The sequence below is a fragment of the Cucurbita pepo genome, chromosome 16 (assembly GCF_057944985.1).
Source record: "Cucurbita pepo subsp. pepo isolate OVF chromosome 16, ASM5794498v1, whole genome shotgun sequence".
NCBI lineage: Eukaryota > Viridiplantae > Streptophyta > Magnoliopsida > Cucurbitales > Cucurbitaceae > Cucurbita > Cucurbita pepo.
Window position 1 is genome coordinate 9377834 of NC_141813.1, and position 18105 is coordinate 9395938.

Here is an 18105-nt window from a genome sequence, read left to right on the forward strand (position 1 = left end):
GCAACCATTACTATATGAATAATATAATTGATCATACAACTAAGCAACAATTACTATATGAATAACATAATTGATCAAATATTATAAATAAATTTTATGGATATAACTTTTTTTACGTATGGGATTCAATTACATCTTCGTCTTTAAAACGTCAAAACGTATGAAAGATTTGATTTGGTAGAATGTTCATTTACATTATAAAAAAATATTAATTTCTAAAATTATCTCTCAATATTAATTAAAAAAAAAACACAAATTCCAACATCTCAATAGTTCTGGACAGATGTTCCTTGCCTTCAGCCTAGCCGCCTTGTCTTATCCCGTCCATTCACACACACAAACCTGTTAAAATCATAATCAAAATAATCCCTTTTCGAGCCGGGTTACGTGCTTGTTGGGTGTCGAATAAGAACATTACAAGACGAGACAAATTACAATGAAAGAAAAAAAAAATGTAAGAACAACAAAGAAGCTGATGGCTTTAAGGAATGGCAGAAGAGAAAGGAATCTAAGTGATATTTGAATTCTAAGTTCACGTAACCCAAGAATACCATAAAGTTGAAGTCCAAAAGGAGAAAGACAACCACTAAGAACAAATTCCTTTATAGATAAACCAAAAAAAGCTACAAAAATGGAAAAGAAAAAAGAGAAAGATGATCCAAAGTTTAACACAAGTTACAACCATGATTTCTTAAGTTAAATACCAAAATTCCATTTTGTACATCTCATTCAAAACCAATATCAATACGTTTTCGAGTTAGAATCAACAAAAAGAACAGACTCGACCCGAGAAAGTATGGAAAGGAAGGAAAAACAAAACCTCGTATCATAGCAAGTACTTCTCGACAACAGTCCGTCCGAACTTTTCTTGAATATCTTTCGGAGTCTCGATCTGGAAAACACGACGTATAATATAATTGTTAGCAGAATGTTGTATGAAGATACATTAACAATATTAATTTCATAGCTACTAACTGCGTTCAGAGCTTTGAAGAGGGCCTTCAGAGTGTTGTGGGGGTTCCTTGAGCCAACAACCTGTTATTTGAACTCAAGTTAGAGGCAGTGGAGAAGGGAAGAGAAAATACGTTTTATGTTGATCTCCACAACAAAGGAGATGAAGAAATTACCTTAGATTTGACATTTTTAAAACCAGCCAGATTCAGAACAGTTTGAACAGTTTTCCCTGCTTTCATGCCTGTGGTAGTTGATGCTGGCCAAAGATATACCTTAACAAACACAACAACAAAAGGAGATTTGAGAAAAGAAAGGAACCATGTTTCTATCAAATGACAGAAATCGATCAACTGGATATGGATCATCCAAAACTAGACAAGAGACGATTGTCGGTTGTCGTCCAGCAGCCAGTATATTGCCTGTTGGTATGCAACTCATCAGCCTTGTCCACCGCAGGTATTTAGCCCCTGATGTTTTCGAGGTGCGGGAGGGCCAGGACTCCTCGATCCGAGATAAGGAGAGGGAGCTTTCGATGCAGAGAAGAAAATTATAAATGGTCGAATACCTTTGTTTTCTTGTACTCCGTCTGTACTGCATGTGCAATTGTGTGCTCCTCATGGCGTTCCACATAATGAAGATTTTGGAAACATTTCTCATATGCCTGCTTAAGAGCATCCAATTAATATACACATTATAAATGTAAACTGAAAAATTATAAGGCAAAATGCTCATTGAGGCACCAAGGCAATTTGATATAGAATATTTTTCTTTCTGCTATCTCTCATAGAAAAATAAGGTGGCTGATGGATCTTAAGCTAACACCATATATAGTCCATTTTGTAATATGAATTTATCAATGCATAATCTATGTCAAACTATCACGAAGGCGCTCGACTGCAAAAAGAAAAATATACGTCATAATCTACGTCAAACTATCAGATAGGTGGCAAGAGGGGCTCTAATTCAGTGGGGAGACTCAAGAGTATTGGTCTCTGGCTCTCCTAGCTTTGCGCTCGACTGATGATTGCGCATGCCCAAGTGTCAACATTCATCAGACTGTAAAAAAAAAGCGATGATATTCTTAACCCAAACACCCCAGTTCTTGTTACCCTCTGTGACAAGAGACAAAGATTGCTCAAACTCTTTTTTGGGAATTATTCAAACAAACCTTGCAAAAGGACCACTTTATTTTTAATTGCTACCCCGATTTTTCCGTCTCTCTCAAAGACCCTCATATTCTTAAAACCTTATCCCTAGAGCTAAAAGGTGAAGGCTTGATTAGGCACAAAGTGGCAATACTTTGCAGAGTATGCTATCGTTTGATGTATAACGATATTGCCTCAAGAGCTCTTTTATCTTCTCCAACAGGATCAACGATGATGATTGAAGCAAATGTTGACAAAACAGACATTACGGTTTCCAAAGATGCTTTCATGGGAACAAATCAATAGGAATCCCACATTAATCCTAGAAGATGTGTTTGAACCTCTAATGGAAGCGTAAGGAGTCATAGGGGAACCGGTTAAGAAAGTTGGTAGCAAGAGTGGATTCGGGCTCAGGTAGTTTGGTTAATGCAAGTCGATTCGAGCTAAAGCTCTTCAGGTTATGGGTCAGTGGGCCCACCAAGCGGTTTATTCCTATCAATGTCAAATACCAGCACGCAAATTTCCTCCCAAAGAAAAAGGAGCTTCCAACTCTTCTGTTTCCCTTTCCCTTTCTAAGATGGGACACCAGTCTAAACCTTCCAAGAAAGGACTAGGAACACACTAGGCGGTGGGCATCACGACCACTCCATCTTCGTTATCCACGAACTCAATCAAGTTCTTTTTCTCCTACCCCTCACCATACTACGGGAAAAAAGAGGAGTTTTCATCCACCATTTTAGCCCGCTTGACCTTCGACTTTTGTCTCAAACTAGTGTCCTCCCTCCTAATTAAGACTTCAAATACACTTTTCAGCGCAACACTCTCGCCTCTGAAAGGCCCTCGACAAACTCCTTTCCTCCTCCGTTCTATGTTTTGTAAACTTTTGTAACCCATTTCAACATAACAACGAACAGCTTCGGTTTCCTATATATAATAATGATTCAAAGTACAAAATACTACCATAAATTTTGTATCTCTCACTTCGGATCACCACAAATTCAATCTCTTCAATCAAAACACAATTGTAGTACACCTTAAAAATTAATTCACTATCATTCTATAACTCAAACTTCAGGCATTTTATCAAATTCTCAAATTTCAATAAAACTAAACAAGTAAACGGAGTCTACTGAATAGCACAAGCAACATGCCTTTTGTAGAGCAATTGGTACTGCAGGTCCTTTGGCTTTTGCATAACCAACAATGCCATGATAGTTCCCACAAGCCAAGAGAGCAGTGTATTTGACAACTTGCCCACCCTATATCATACAAAGTTTACAATCATCAAGTACATAATTATTTGGATAGGATATTTAGAAGGGTGGGTGCGTACCTTCGTAACTTTACAGGTTCTGTTCACATCAATTAATTTCACATCGAAACCCTGCAATCAATTTGTAACAAGCAAAAGTGAGGGAGAGAGAGCCTCAACTTAGACCACACTTTCTATATCTCCTCCTTCTACAAGGGGAACAGCTTAGCTTACAACACAGCGTGTTCTTCAAATCCCGGTGTAGAACAACGAAATTAGATGGAAACTATCAACTGCCAAAAGAAGACAGACAATAAAGTAAAGGCATAGAAAGGATGATGGAGTAATATACTTTTCGATAAAGAGGCCTTCGTTTCTTCTCAGTTAAAGAATTTCTCTCCTCCGCGAGATCTCGGATTTCTTCTTCAAGAACCTTTCCTTTCTTTCCAAAGGTATGATCCAGCTCTGCCAGCTTCTCTTCAAGTTTCTTATCTATAGCATTAAGCTTCTCCAATAGTATATCATCCCTTTCTTTCATGTCATCAAACTCTTCCTCATCATCATCATCAACCCCTTGTATGATTTGCTTCTCTTTTTCAAATCCTGATTGCTCCATGAGATCAACCGACGGACCAACTTGTTCGTGTTGAATGACTCCATAGTTTGCAGGATTATTTGGGTCATAAGCTTCCTTCCACTCCACTAGTCTCATAGCCCTATTTAACTTCTGCTGAAGAATGAACTTCTCCTTGCCATCCGCTACTTTCAAGCGGTTCATTAATTCACCAATTACCCGATATTCAGGACGAAGCCGGAAGTGTTTTTGCTCAAACTTGTCAATCTTACTCATCCATTTGAAGGCGTCATCGATGTTGTCTGTAAAAAAACAGTTGAAGACGACAGATTTTAACACAAGTACAAAAAGTTGCAAAAACGAAAACAATGGTTATATCAATTTTCTTTTGGTTAAGATGTTAAGATCGAATAATGGTATCAATTAATAGCTGCTGAATTCTGCAACGTTTTCAATACATATGTTCATGCCTCATTCCATATGAAGAACGTTATAAAAAGTGTAACCCACATGTTAGTCTATTGCAATAAGTATCAAATAACGAAACAAAAACTTGAGGATGCCACAAGCTACATTTGGAGTATACAAAATTTGAATCAATACGCATTCCCAAAATCCTTCCATATACTAAAAACAAGAACAAGTAGGAAATGTTGATATGCTCCAAAATAAATGGTCATACCAGTCTCAGTGAAGTGCTTGAGCAATTCCTCGTGTCTTTTGAATTTCCTCTCAAATTCATCAAACCTCTTTTTGACGGATTCAGAGCTAAATCTTTCATCGTCTTCATCACTATCAGAATCAGTAGCTTCTTCATAGGCGTTCAAGTTCCCAGTGTCCTTTAACTTTTCCTTCTCGAGCTTCTCTATCAATGGCCCAACACCCATATAATCCTCCCTATCTTCATCGTCAATATCCTTGGTATCAAGACCAGCCCTTCTCCTCTGCTCCCTTTCTCTCTGCTTCTCCTTCTCCACTTCAGCGAGAAGATCTTGAACTACTCTGGCTGAAGCAGTTGAGTAACACCGCGTCGCCGGAGTCTTCGGTGTTTCCTCGAACGGGAAGCGTTGGAGAGGGGAGATTTTCCGGGAAATGTGAAGTGGGGTTTTGATGGGGTTTTGGTGCACGACCTGGTTGAGAAGGAGACGCGACCAAGAAAATGCTTGCGATTTGTTCACCATTTCTTTGAGTCTAAACTTCAATCACACATCTGCACTGAATCAAATGCATAAACCATTCAATTCAATCATATTCTTTTCCCAAAAACAAACGGCATTACGTTGTTGGTGTGGTGGGGTGCCGGCGACCAGCGACGGCAGCAGGTGAGAGAGAGGGAAAGAGGAAATAAGGAATGGAGGGTTGATGAGTATGGGCGCCGCTGTGAAGCAGTGGTGATACTGATCGGAGAGATAAAGCGACCGATTGGGTGTGCGGCTGCGGCGAAGATGGGAAGGGAATCACGAAAACGGGTGGGGAATAATTCATCAAATTATGGGCGTTGAAATGTGTTGAAAGCTCGATCATAAATTAATAAAAATACATTTCATTGCATTTATTTTTTAAACATTTTTAAATTTTCAGAAGTTTCCTTAAATATTTTCTTAAAAACAAAAGTCTAGAAAATATAACACTCCCTAGAATGCTTAGAACAACAGATAACCTCATATCGACTCAATGTGTTAAGAAGAACAACAGATAACCTCATATCGACTCAATGTGTTAAGAAGAACAACAGATAACCTCATATCGACTCAATGTGTTAAGAAGAACAACAGATAACCTCATATCGACTCAATGTGTTAAGAAGAACAACAGATAACCTCATATCGACTCCATGTGTTAAGAAGAAAGTCTGAAAAAAATGGAGAGAGATTTTCGAATGAGTGGAAAACAATGTTGCAAGAAAGTCAACGCAATGACTTAAATAACATATAAATCTTGGTGAGAAGAATTAACGACTAGTTGCATCCCCTATAGTATACTTTGACTAGTAAGCTGTGTAAGATTTGAATTTCAAGGACAATATTAGCATATGTTCGAGGGTTGGTCACGTTTGAGATAAATGTTTTTAGAAAATGTGAGTTCGGAAATATGTTGAAAATAATCTGAAAGAAATCAATGTTATAAGTTAAAAGTGAATGAGCAACAACCACAACTTTGATAACATATAATCCGAATAGCAAGAATTGACAACTAATCACATCATAACATTTTGTGGTATTTTAGCCCGAGCAGGTATATACATGATTATACATGATTTTGGTGACCAATAAATGTTATCAATAAATAATCTTGTTTATTACCCGATCAATTACATAACTAACTGATTTTATTCAAAATAAAATAAATTAAAATATAAATGTTATCAATAATTGTTTAGCTTGATAATTACTCCTACTACCAATTTTATTACATTAGTTAATTTTGGATTGGTGTTAATTAATTTATTTTTATTAAATTAATTATTAAAATAATTTTAACCCATTAAAATTTGATTTAATTTCCTCCCACAACTCCTGCTCTTTTGGAGTCTTAGTCATCTTTTACTAGCCTTCGATGAGGGTTCTTTTGGAGTCTTTTGTTCGAGATTTGAGGATTTACCAAGCTCCCACAACTCCTACTCTTTTGGAGTCTTAGTCATCTTTTACTAGCCTTCGATGAGGGTTCTTTTGGAGTCTTTTGTTCGAGATTTGAGGATTTACCAATCTATTGGCACGACTAAGTTTAGGACATGACTCTGATACCATGTTAGATGAACACGATTCTCCACAATGGTACGATATTGTCCACTCAATAGCTCTCATGGTTTTGCTTGGGCTTCCCCAAAAGGTCTCGCACTAACATAGAAAGTATTCCTCGATTATAAACTCATGATCTGTTCATCAGCTAAGGATTCCTTACATGTGCATGGGTTAGATCGTCTTCTGCTTCTACCATCTTTGTGTATGTTCAAAATGGAAATTACGTCCCTTCCAATTCTCATCATAGCCATCATCTCCATCCTCACAATCTTCATGCTCATCCGCCATGCCCGCTCCTTCAACAACCTTCCACCAGGACCATCCCCTCTCCCATTTCTGGGCAACTTCTTCCTCCTCCGGAAACACTCCTCATCATTCTCCTCGCTCATTCACACCCTCCATGCTCACTATGGCCCCATCTTCACACTCCACTTCGGCTCCCGCCCTGTCATCTTCATCGCCGCCCATACCATCGCCCACCAAGCTCTCAACCACAACGGCGCTGCAATCGCTGGCCGCCCCCCTGCCTCCACCACTACTAAGATCCTCTACAGCAACCAAATTACCATCTTCAACGCCTTCCACGGCCCAAACTGGAACCTCCTCCGTCGTAACCTCGTCTCTGAAATCCTCCACCCCTCTCGCCTTAAACTCCACTCCGACACCCACCGGTGGAGCCTGCACTTGCTAGTCTCTCGCCTGAAATCGCACTCCCAGGGCGGCGCCACTGCCGTTCGCCTTGTCGACCATTTCTGGCCGACTATGATGGAGTTATCAGTGTTCATGTGCTTTGGATTGAAGATCGAGGAGGATCGAATCAAAGCCCTAGCCGATCTCCTCCATCGCGTTCTGTTGTACTCCAGTAGCGAAAACAAACTAAATCAGTATCCATTAAAATTAGGGAAATTCCTCTGCCCTAATCTCTGGAAGGAACTCTCAAAACTTCGAAACGTAATCGAAACTGCAATAATTCCTCTAATTAAATCCAGATTCCACGAAAAACAACGCGAAATCGAACAAAAGAACAACAAATTAGAATCAGAATCAGAATCAGAATCAGAAACAGAAACAAAATCAGAACGCATTTTGCCCTATCTCGACACATTGATAAACCTACACCTCCCAGAGGAGAATCGGAAGCTTGAAGAAGGTGAAATCATCAGCCTATGCGTGGAATTTCTCAACGGAATCGTCCATTCCACAGTAGTGGTGATGGAATGGGCAATGGCAAACATCGTAAAATATCCAGAAATCCAAGAGAAGCTATATAGAGAGATGAATGAGGCGATGGATGGAGCATCAACGAAAGACTACATTAGAGAGGAGGATGTGAAGAAGATGCCGTACCTGAAAGCAGTGATAATGGAGACCTTGAGGCGGCATCCGCCAGGGCATTTGGCACTACCACATACAGTGACAGAGGAGGTGGTATTGGACGGGAGATTCGTGGTGCCGGAGAAAACGACAGTGCATTTAGCGGTGGCGGAGATGGCGAGGAACGAGGAGGTATGGGAGGAGGCGATGGAGTTCAGGCCGGAGAGATTCTTGAGAAACGAGGAAGAGGAAGCGGAAGCGGAAGGTAGAGAAGAGATTTGGAGGGGGAGGGAGGAGATTAAGTTGATGCCATATGGGGGAGGGAGAAGAATGTGCCCAGGAGCTGGGATTTCGATGCTTCATTTGCAGTATTTTGTGGGGAATTTGGTGTGGGTGTTCAAATGGGATGAGGAGGGTGAAGTTGATCTTGAGGAAAAGCTTGAGGTTTCGATCGTCATGAAAACGCCGCTGCAGGCTCGCATTTCCGCTCGCAAAAGGCTCTAGTGGCCCATAGGATTTGAGGTAAGAGATCTCATGACTTTGTCTCCACTCGTAATGTTCCTAATTATATATCTATAATCTTTCCCTTAATTATCCAATGTGGGACTCCAACCATCCTCAACCTACTTTTTATCCAAATTTCATTTTTTTTCCTCCTCTTTATTTTTCTTCCTAACTTTCACATACATAATTGGTAATGGAGGTTATAATGACCATAATATTTTTTCGAGGGTTGACTTTGACCTATTTTTCAATTTTTTTTACTGTTTTTTCATATTTTTCTTGATTTTTAGGAATAATCATCTTAAAATTCGATCTCTAATACCCTCAATAAATTATGAAAATTAGAACTTTAAAGAAAAATTGAGTATTTATTTCTCATCCAGACTCGGGTGTTACACTTTAGAATTGTTACAAATGATTTGGTCCAAGTCGTTCATATGGGACATAAAAGTGAAGGTGTCCTATATTATTGAGTTTTTATATGATATGATGACAAAATATTTAATCACTTTTAGAAATTTGTTAATAAAAAATATTAATATTTGATATGGGTGAAGTGGAACAAAGTTATTTTATGCACTGACTATGAGAGAAAAACCATCAAACTTAAGTTGAACTTTTTTTAATACTTTTGAACATAAGATCAATGCTCTTAGTGTAAGATCGGAACTAGCTTGTTGAGCTAATTTCATAAATAAACACGGTTAAGATCCTGATTATGACATAACACCTTGATAGTTAAGTACCACTTCATGGAAAGAACCAAATCTAGCCTACCTAGCCTAAAATCATCTAGTACCTCCTTTTCTTTCGATACGCCATGAGCTCACGACCATCGCCCGATTAGTAAGGTGTCAAGATTTTACTATCTAGATTAGTAACCATACAATTCTGTACCAACCACGTGACCTAGATTGTTCTAAGTAGGGAAGTGTCTTAGATTCGGGAATTATGACTATGTATTGTGTGTGAAAATGGATGTGGCTCTCGAAATAGGACCACACTCTATAAACCCACCTTGGAAGGATGAGGGAGGGATCACATGGGTTCATATAACTCGGACTTAGACATAGGCGGCCCAAGAACCCAGCTCATGATCACATGAATGTATCTTCCATGAATTTGTGAGTATGAATGATAAGGAACTCAAGTCTAGAACCGTGATACCTTAATTAGACTCATAATATGATCAAGAGCTTATAAGACCATAACAAGATGTAAAGTTTGATATTCCAACACTATAGTCGGTACGAGTTTCGTGACACTTTGGTTGATTCCAAGGAAAGAATCAATAAAAAGTATGAAATAGAGAGTATGGAGAGACAAGTCGATGATTTGCCACTTACGAGACATAGATATCAATGGTGAGGGAATACACTTACCGACTCACGAAGCATTAAAAGGAAGGAAGTCTGGACAAACCTTGGATCACACCTAAGAAGGGTGTTGCATGAGGACATACGAGTCCATACAACCTTAAGGGAAGTACAACATTTGCTAGTAGTGTGTGATAGAAAAGCTAAACCAACATATAGGCATGATGTCACGGTCATACTTTTTCAACCGTGTGGCATCATGATCATGACATGCTCACCACTAGCCTTGAGGTGAACCCAAGCCCCATGTACATTTTTTTGCTCAAATTTGTGTCTTCTTCAGACCTTAGGCGAAGTTTGTCTTCACCCACCGAACACAACTTGTACGAAATCTAAGCTTGTTCGACCACACACTCTGCCCGTGCGTGCATGTTCAATCATATGTGACTTAACCAAGTTGCTTCTATACTAAACCATGTCATTCGACTTGACCTTGCCTCGACTCGAAGCCAAGGTCTCTCAATTTAACGTCACATCTCATATCATCTAGGTTTCCAATTAACATATATCTTGACACCATCCCAAGTAACGGGGGAATCGTCAGCCATCACAGCTCACTAGATCATACCATTAAGAGTGGCCCATGTGTCATTCATAATATTGGGACATCCTAAAAATTCAGAGTTCTATCGAGGCATTGGACCCTCTCGCGTCCATGTCATATCATTTACAGACTTCGTTCCGAATAGCAAGAGTATTATCCAACCGCCGACACTTGGGCTGGGTCGCAAGGTCGGCACACCCATGTCGTCTGACATTGTTCTTGAAAAATTCATTTCATAGGAGGTCGCCCGAGACACTCATCTCACAATGCTCGCTCTCACCGTGACACAAGTATGTGCCATAGAGTAGCTCACTTAGGCCACAGGACTTGGGGTGGTGGAGAGCTAACACCATGCCTCCCCTTAAGGTACATTTTGAGGCATTTCCAATCTAGTAGGTGTAGACATGATTTTGGCTAACGGTCATAAGATGTCGTGGAACATTCGTTCAGTGTCCGATTGACACCAAATTTGGTGAGCATTCATATTTCATACAGATGGGTTTGACTCTAGAATCGCATGCCCAAATTTTCTACAAAATCCTGACTTTCAAGATTAAGGCCCGAAACCCTACCTGACCCTTCAACAAGCCTATCTTCGACACTCTTGTCTACTCGATGACTCTTTCTTGCCTGTCTTGGCTTGGCTTCAATGTATACCTTATATAGTGTGTTGGATGATTTTCCGTCCTCCTTGATCGAATCATGGCACTATCTTGTCTTGACCCTCACGTGGCCATTTGGGCACCACTTCATTTCGCTACTTTGTCATGACTACACGTGAAGGTCACAACCTACTCTCTTCATAATATGATTATGACACATGACACCCAGAGTTGTTAGCAAAGACTCATAGCTCACCATTTAGAACACTTGAAAAATGCTACTGATGGCCTGATATGAAGAGAAACGTGGCAGACCACGTGAATCGGTGTTTGACCTATCAGCAAGTCAAAACACCTAGACAGAGACCCTCTGAATTACTACAACCTCTAAGTACCTCATAGTGGTGGTAATAGATTTTATCTCAAACGAGTAGAGGCTTCACAATGATTTTGGTCATTATTGACAAACATGATGAAACTTCATCTCGAACAAGGTCACATATTCGGTATACAAGTGGGCACGTCTGTTACTAAAGGAGCTAAAAATCACAATAAAGAAATGGTGAGAAAACAAAGAAGTCCATAACAATTTTTTTTTTTTTTAATATCCATAAATGTCGAAGTCTCATAAGACGGTGGATCCTACGTCAGCGGGTACCATGATTTATTAACTGCGGTCAATTTATTGTGAAGGAATTAAGTCCTAAGGTTAAAAAATGGTAACAATTTTTTCCCGCTAAAAGAAAAAAAAAAAGTTTCAAAAGCCAATTTAAATATAGTTCAACTTAACAACATTTTTATTTAACCAAGTACTCAGAGACTAGTTCGAGAACACAATTAGTCTCATTTACCAATCTATATTCATAGAAAGTTCTCAAATGTTCGTATTAGAACTAAGTCTTTGCAACCAATCATAATTAAAAGACTAATTGTAACCGTTCAGGTCCACTGCTAGTAGATATTGTCCTCTTTGAGCTTTTCCCTCAATGTTTTAAAAAGCATATGCTAAAGAAAAGATCAGGTCTGTTGTGGACTGGGATGTGCCGAAGAAAGAGAGAGCAGACAACTGTGGTGAGGATGCTCGAAGCCATTTTAGATACGACAAGATAGCTTAGAAGGAGTAGAAAGTTGCCACAACCTAGGGTGAATTTGCTTTCTCCAGGGGAGTCTCCCATCTTTCTCAAGCAGACTCAATGTCTCAGGTCAACACAAGAATCTTACTTCACAACAATCAAGTTTTCACACCCCAACCAATGTCAGATCTCATAATTCACCCCCTTGTAAATAGATATTGTTCGTTTTGGACCGTTACATATCGTCGTCAGCCTCACGATTTCAAAATATGTCTACTAGGGAGAGATTTCCACACTCTTATAAAGATGTTTCGTTCCCCCCCAACCGATATGGGATCTCACACTCATGACTACATACCTAGTTACATGAAAGTTTAAGAACCAAACATGTTTCAATTATGTCATCTAATTAAAAGAACAACGTTGTCCCTTGCCTATGTTTGTCCATTAAAAGAACCAAACATGTTCTAACTATGTAAGGTTGTCCATTGTCAAACAAGGCAACATTGTTCAACAAAAATATGACATAAAAGTAGAGAAGAAACATTACTACAAACATCCATTTGTTGTCAACCTCATTATAATCTTACTTTTCTCTAAATTTTCAAGCCATAGTTTTGTATTATTCCAAGCCTAATAACAACATTCAGCTTCCAAATTGTTTACACATAACCAAGTTTTCGATACCCCGAAAAACAGAGCTGCAAAGGGAAAACAAGACAAGAATACAACAGAATTCTCCAACGACACGTTCGCTCACATATACCGAACGTAAACGACTAGCATTCAAAATTCAGGCATTGAAGTTGAGAGATAAAACTTGAAAATTTTCTCAAAGCATCATGCTGCTTTCAATCATATATGGAGAATGATATTGAGGATGAACTAAGAATATGCATGAAGAAACCGAACAGGCGTGGTAGAAGCAGGTACTAACCATGAGGAGATTTCGAGCTTGTGGTCGACAAGTCGGATGAAGACATTGGAATTGATATGGAGAGCTGTGTTGTGGAGAAGGAAGTTTGATTGGATCTTTCGTCGAGTCCAGTCCATGACTCCCTAGTTCTCGGCCATTCGTCGAAGAGCGGTTGAAGCGATTGAGCTTCTTGTTTCAGAGTTTCCCCAGATGGATATTCGCCACCGAAGAACGAATGCTGCAGATATCCACTTTGGAAGATGGAGTTTTCAGTCGATTTTGATGCCGGGAAAGACGGTGATCGAGATGGCATTATTGGCCATGTGTTGTCCATTGGTGCATCCATTTGAACAGCCCTGCTGCTTCCTGATGCCTCAGAAAAGAAACTATGCACTCCAGCCTCAGGTCTAAGCCCTTGGAGATACCTGTAATCCAACAAATACATAAATAAGGGAAGAGAATTTGAATCTATATGCTCAACTTCACTGCAAATTTAACCTCCAATGCACATGCTTCAATGTTAATTCAACCATTGTCACTAGTAACAAAATGAGAATCGTATACTACAATGGTTCGGACACGACCAGACATCAAAGTGGCTCTCTGTTACTCGATTTCCGTCTATGAACCATAACAGTATGAGATATTTTAGGCTGTAAGCCTGTGCGCTTCTGTCACGTTCCATAGATTCTTTAACCCCCCCCCCCCGACTCGCTTCCATGCGTGTAACGGCCCAGGTCCACTGCTAGCAGATATTGTCCTCTTTGGGCTTTCCCTCAAAGTTTTTAAAACACGTTTGTTAGGGAAAGGTTTCCACACCCTTAACCGATGTGGGATATCACAATGCGTGACCAAGATTATCAGAACTTGACCCAGAAAAAGAAAAGGTCGAAGGAAAGTAGCTCGAAAGGAGACCGTGTTAGCAGCAGAAATAAAATTAGCAGACAGATGAGACATCAAAGGAGGATCAAAGCTATTATATTCAGGTTTCTTGTGACTATGATCAAGGATATTGCAAATACAAAGAAAATCAATTATGGAGAGTCCAAAAGCATATGAAAGAACAATCAAAATCGTTCAAAAACATGGCACTTTTTCCTCACATAGCTTCAGTACAGCAACGTGCGACAAGAGCGAAAATAAAACATGTCCAAAGACCTTCGTTCAAGACATGAAGAGATCGATCACAAAGTCAAGCCGAAAGCTAGAAGCTTAAGCCGCTTTAGTGAAGGACAATAAGCAAGCTAAAATGTTCGCTACGATGCTAAATAGAAGAGAGCAAACCATCTAATACCGGTACAAACCCCGAGGTACGAACCGATGACAGATTGAAAGCTTAAGCATGGTTTACCCATTAAGCTCCATAAGTTCAGTCAGCTCACACAATAACTGAGGCAGCTAGGAACAATTAAAGCTAAACAGCAAGAGTTCAAAAGAACATAATGATTGTCAGAGTTGTTCCCTATGAACAACAAAACTGAACTCGGCAGCCATCCGCCGACATTAGGACCCGATATGTTGGACCATGAAAAAAAAAACAAATAACGACGAGAATTTTCTAACTCGTACCTAAATTCACAAGAATCGACCTAGAACAAACCAGATCACGCAAAAGTTTATCAGTTAAAGTTAACAAAAGTGAACGCCAACAACCATCAGAACGGTTACTCTTCAGCAAACATCGATCGCAGAATGTCAGCGAAATATGGAACATTACCATAGACACAGACAATTTGAAGGGTAAAAAAGATGAGCTAAGAAAAGCCAAAGAGAGAGAGAGAGAGAGAAAAAAGAGAGACAATTCAACTTTACAGACCACTAGAATTGGAGCAGAACTGACATTTCTTTCTCTGTCTTGACATCTTTTGATATTGAGCTAAGGTATATAACCAATAGGGTTAGTACAATTGTTTTAACAGCAAGACAATTTTTTATGGCTATGTCAGGCCTGCATCAATTGGAAAGAACATAAAAGCAAGACATCATAGGATCAGTGAAGCATGTATACTTAGGATAACACAAAAAAAATTATGAACAAAAGAAATGAATAGGGCCCAAAGAGTTGGATCCAAAAGAATTCAAAAAGGTGTGTTTAAAACATTCAATAAAACATATGGCAGAGAAGAGAACAGTTTGGGCTCCCACCACATAGCTTGAATATGGTCCCCAAGAGTGCAAACTTTTCCTTTCTTGCAAATAAATGCATGGAAACTCCTCCCATTTGATATCAAACATCATGGCAATTGGATATGAATGTTCATAAGTTCTTGCGTTGCGATATGATTCGACAAAACGAAGTTGCAGGGAGGATTTATACGATACCTATAATCTTTGCTTGGTATTCCATATGGAATGGAGTCCAAAGGATAATCAGGCTGGCTGGTTCTAGTCGTAGTCGCCTCAGAGTTGCTTAAGGCATTCAATGGAAGGCCATGGAAGCTTCCAGCTCCGGTGCTACTGCTTCCAGTAGCGGTAAGAGATGTCGCAGTGGACGACGATTGTGTCATTGTTTGAGATTCCACAGGCTTTCTTGAACGGTTTCGGCCACGGTGCATATGGCGCTCACAGTATTTGGAGTTTGGATATGCATCTTTGGAGCATCTCCATTTCTTTCCATCAGTTCTCCTGCATCTTCCAGGCTCTGGGTCCACCTTCTTCCCATAGAATGAACAATAAGCCACTGCACAAATCTCGCACATATCAAAACATGAACTAACACGAAGATAGCTCAAACATATTCTTGGCTTTACATACCCAAAATGATGAAGCTAAGGCTTTAGATTGGGGGATTTATTACAGTACAAAGATTGAAACTAATGAAGGGTTATTAGACACCAAACCCCTCATTCATTCAGCTGAAAAACACCATTATTTCTTATATAACTTGCAGATTCAGAACTTATAGACAAAAGGGGAGTGGAAATACAAGATTGTGAAGTGTTTGAAGCAAGGGAACTTAAAAAAAAAGCATCATTCATGAATCAAAATGAACCCATTAGAGGAAAAGAACTGTAGATAAAAAATGAGATGAAGAAAAAGAAAGGGGGAAACAAGAAGTGAACAAGATCACCAAAATCAAATCAAACACAAACAGAAACCAATCAAACTGACAGAGCCCAGAAAGAGAGAGAGAAAATGAGATAAAAAAAAAAAAAAAGGAGAGGGTTGAGGTAAGATTACTGGTGGGATGATGGAAGAACCTATGAGAAATGGACTCGAAACTCCTCTGAATAGGGAGTACAAGATCCGGTGGAACAGGCAGACCTGCCATCATATACTTGAAGATCAGAGCCTGATGCTCCAGCTCCTGCCACTGTAACACTGTGAAAGGTGACCTATTCATCCCCATCATTCCACTTGCTGTTGCTGCTACTGTCCTACTCCCATCCTCACCGCCACCGCCACTGTTGTTCATAATAACACGAGAGTTCCTCCTCCGCCTCTGCCTCCACCTCCGCCGCCGACCACCAGTTGTGTAGCGACTAATCCACAAAACCCACCAAAACCCCTTTTGCTAAAACACCCAGAGAACCTCAAACATAGTCTGAGACAGAGAAGAAAATCATGGGACATAGATCAGCCTGTGTGTCCACCATCTGGATTGCTCTCACTGTCACTCTCTGTAGTGTTTGTTTTTAGTGTCCGAAGGTTTGTGTGGGTAAAGGGGGGGCAGTATCTGTATGTGTGGAGGAACCGAAGGAGGCCAAGTTTGGTCTCATTTTTATTTTTGTGTGTTTGGGATTTGGGAATTTGGGAATTTGGGTATTGGGTATTGGGGGATTCGGCTTCAAAAGATTACCTCTTTTTGCTTTTGGCTGATCTTGATTCTGATGTGTGTTTGGTTAATTAATCAAAGGCCTTTTCCCTTAAACACACCCATCATTGTTTTGTTTTTGTTGGGATATGGGCTGTTTAGGGGTAAGGAAAGAGCTCCCAATCATGCCTTTGCTGTGTTTTTCATGCCTCTATTTCAGCCCCACACTGTTTCTTTTCACCATTCATTGGACTCCAATGCCGCCTCCTCCTCCTCCTCCTCCTCCTTCCTTTTTCTTTTTCATTATTTTCTATCCTATAAACATATTTCATCTATCATGTCATCCATGTTTATAGAGTGCATACCCACGCCCATCAAAGGTAGCTTTTAGAGATGGCTTTCAATGGTCATCGTTATATTTGGGCAAATTTCGCCCAACACACCGTAGTACGTCACCTCATTTGTGTTCTGAATCAACTTGCTCGTAAGGTCAACTCAACAACGTGTCTTGACGTCATAGCTTGTATCAATTCAATATAAACTCAGTCAAACAATCATCGAGGGAACTTCTATGGAACCATGTTTGACTGAGAAATCCTTTAATTTGTCACATGGTAGTCTGTCCTCTTTCACAACTCTATTCCTCGTGCTACTCACTATGGTTCGTTTGGACTAGCTAGCTACTCTACTAGCTAGGTACTTTCATTTTTCGTTATAATTTCTATTAAAAAATGCAACATTGTGGGTGAGGTGTAACTCATCATAGTTATTTTAGTTACTTTGTGCTTGTTCATACCCGTTGATGAACTTGTTGGTGCAGCTCTAATGGCTTATTGTTGGCAAAGTCGATGCGTATTTGACATTTCTTCTCCATATAAGTGATGACGAAGGTAATGATATAATTAGAACGTAAATGACATGTTAATACCCAAATGAGGATGAACGGTTACTTTTAGATGATCAGATCTGTCTAGTCATATTTGTTGGTGTATCAAGTCGTCCTCTAAATCAAGTTCAGAAGAGGTCGACTTTATTAAATGAACCAATAAATTAAAGTGTTTTAACTTCAGCTTTAGTAAATACGAGATTCTATTTCTTGTGGTTTGATCTAACAAATCGTTCATAATTCAAAACAAAAATCATATCAAACTCGACCAGATCTAACGTATATTTTTCATCCAACTTTTGTTGGTTTTATTAATTTTTCAAAGTAGTTTTCAAAACAAAGGTTGAACAAGAACAATAAAGAAGTTGTAAAAATAGAAGAGAAAGTGGTGAAACATTTATTCTCCAATTCCTAGCTTTTCAAGGTTCTATTAAACTCGAAACGATCTTCCTCAAACTTAATATTCCCGA

At 39.5% G+C, this 18105-nt stretch overlaps 3 protein-coding genes across 4 annotated transcripts; 1 reads left to right on the top strand and 2 right to left on the bottom strand.

Moving 5' to 3' along the window:
* Positions 1–76: 76 nt before the first annotated feature.
* On the bottom strand, positions 77–7470 carry LOC111777531 (uncharacterized). Of its 2 annotated transcripts, XM_023657175.2 has the most exons (10): positions 6827–7468; positions 4608–5359; positions 3704–4227; positions 3433–3483; positions 3251–3358; positions 1520–1615; positions 1128–1226; positions 976–1035; positions 821–892; positions 77–342 (listed from the first exon to the last, which is right to left on the bottom strand). In XM_023657175.2, the coding sequence occupies exons 2-9, from the start codon at positions 5104–5106 to the stop codon at positions 827–829; spliced, it is 1503 nt and encodes a 500-aa protein (XP_023512943.2). In that variant the 5' UTR covers positions 5107–5359; positions 6827–7468; the 3' UTR covers positions 77–342; positions 821–826. The 2 variants fall into 2 exon arrangements, with proteins under 2 accessions (XP_023512943.2, XP_023512942.2); XM_023657174.2 differs by lacking the exon at positions 77–342 and having other exon boundaries at positions 499–892; positions 6827–7470.
* Positions 6880–8484, top strand: LOC111777778 (cytochrome P450 89A2). Its single transcript, XM_023657492.2, has one exon. The coding sequence runs from the start codon at positions 6880–6882 to the stop codon at positions 8482–8484; it is 1605 nt and encodes a 534-aa protein (XP_023513260.2).
* Positions 8485–12669: 4185 nt separating this feature from the next.
* Positions 12670–16913, bottom strand: LOC111776948 (growth-regulating factor 3). Its single transcript, XM_023656369.2, has 3 exons — positions 16176–16913; positions 15318–15675; positions 12670–13420 (listed from the first exon to the last, which is right to left on the bottom strand). Exons 1-3 carry the CDS (start codon positions 16408–16410, stop codon positions 13012–13014), a joined length of 1002 nt encoding a protein of 333 aa, XP_023512137.1. The 5' UTR covers positions 16411–16913; the 3' UTR covers positions 12670–13011.
* Positions 16914–18105: the final 1192 nt, after the last annotated feature.

Bases quoted from the DNA above. Each gene is read 5' to 3' on its own strand.
- LOC111777531 (XM_023657175.2), bottom strand. From the start codon at position 5,106: ATGGTGAACAAATCGCAAGCATTTTCTTGGTCGCGTCTCCTTCTCAAC. The intron at 1,616-3,250 runs GCATGTTGCTTG...GCTCTTAAGCAG, and splicing joins TACCAATTGCTCTACAAAAG to GCATATGAGAAATGTTTCCA. The intron at 1,036-1,127 runs GTAATTTCTTCA...TTCAAATAACAG, and splicing joins TTAAAAATGTCAAATCTAAG to GTTGTTGGCTCAAGGAACCC.
- LOC111777778 (XM_023657492.2), top strand. From the start codon at position 6,880: ATGGAAATTACGTCCCTTCCAATTCTCATCATAGCCATCATCTCCATC.
- LOC111776948 (XM_023656369.2), bottom strand. From the start codon at position 16,410: ATGAACAACAGTGGCGGTGGCGGTGAGGATGGGAGTAGGACAGTAGCA. The intron at 15,676-16,175 runs GTAATCTTACCT...AGATTTGTGCAG, and splicing joins GTTCTTCCATCATCCCACCA to TGGCTTATTGTTCATTCTAT. The intron at 13,421-15,317 runs GTATCGTATAAA...GTTGGATTACAG, and splicing joins ATACCAAGCAAAGATTATAG to GTATCTCCAAGGGCTTAGAC.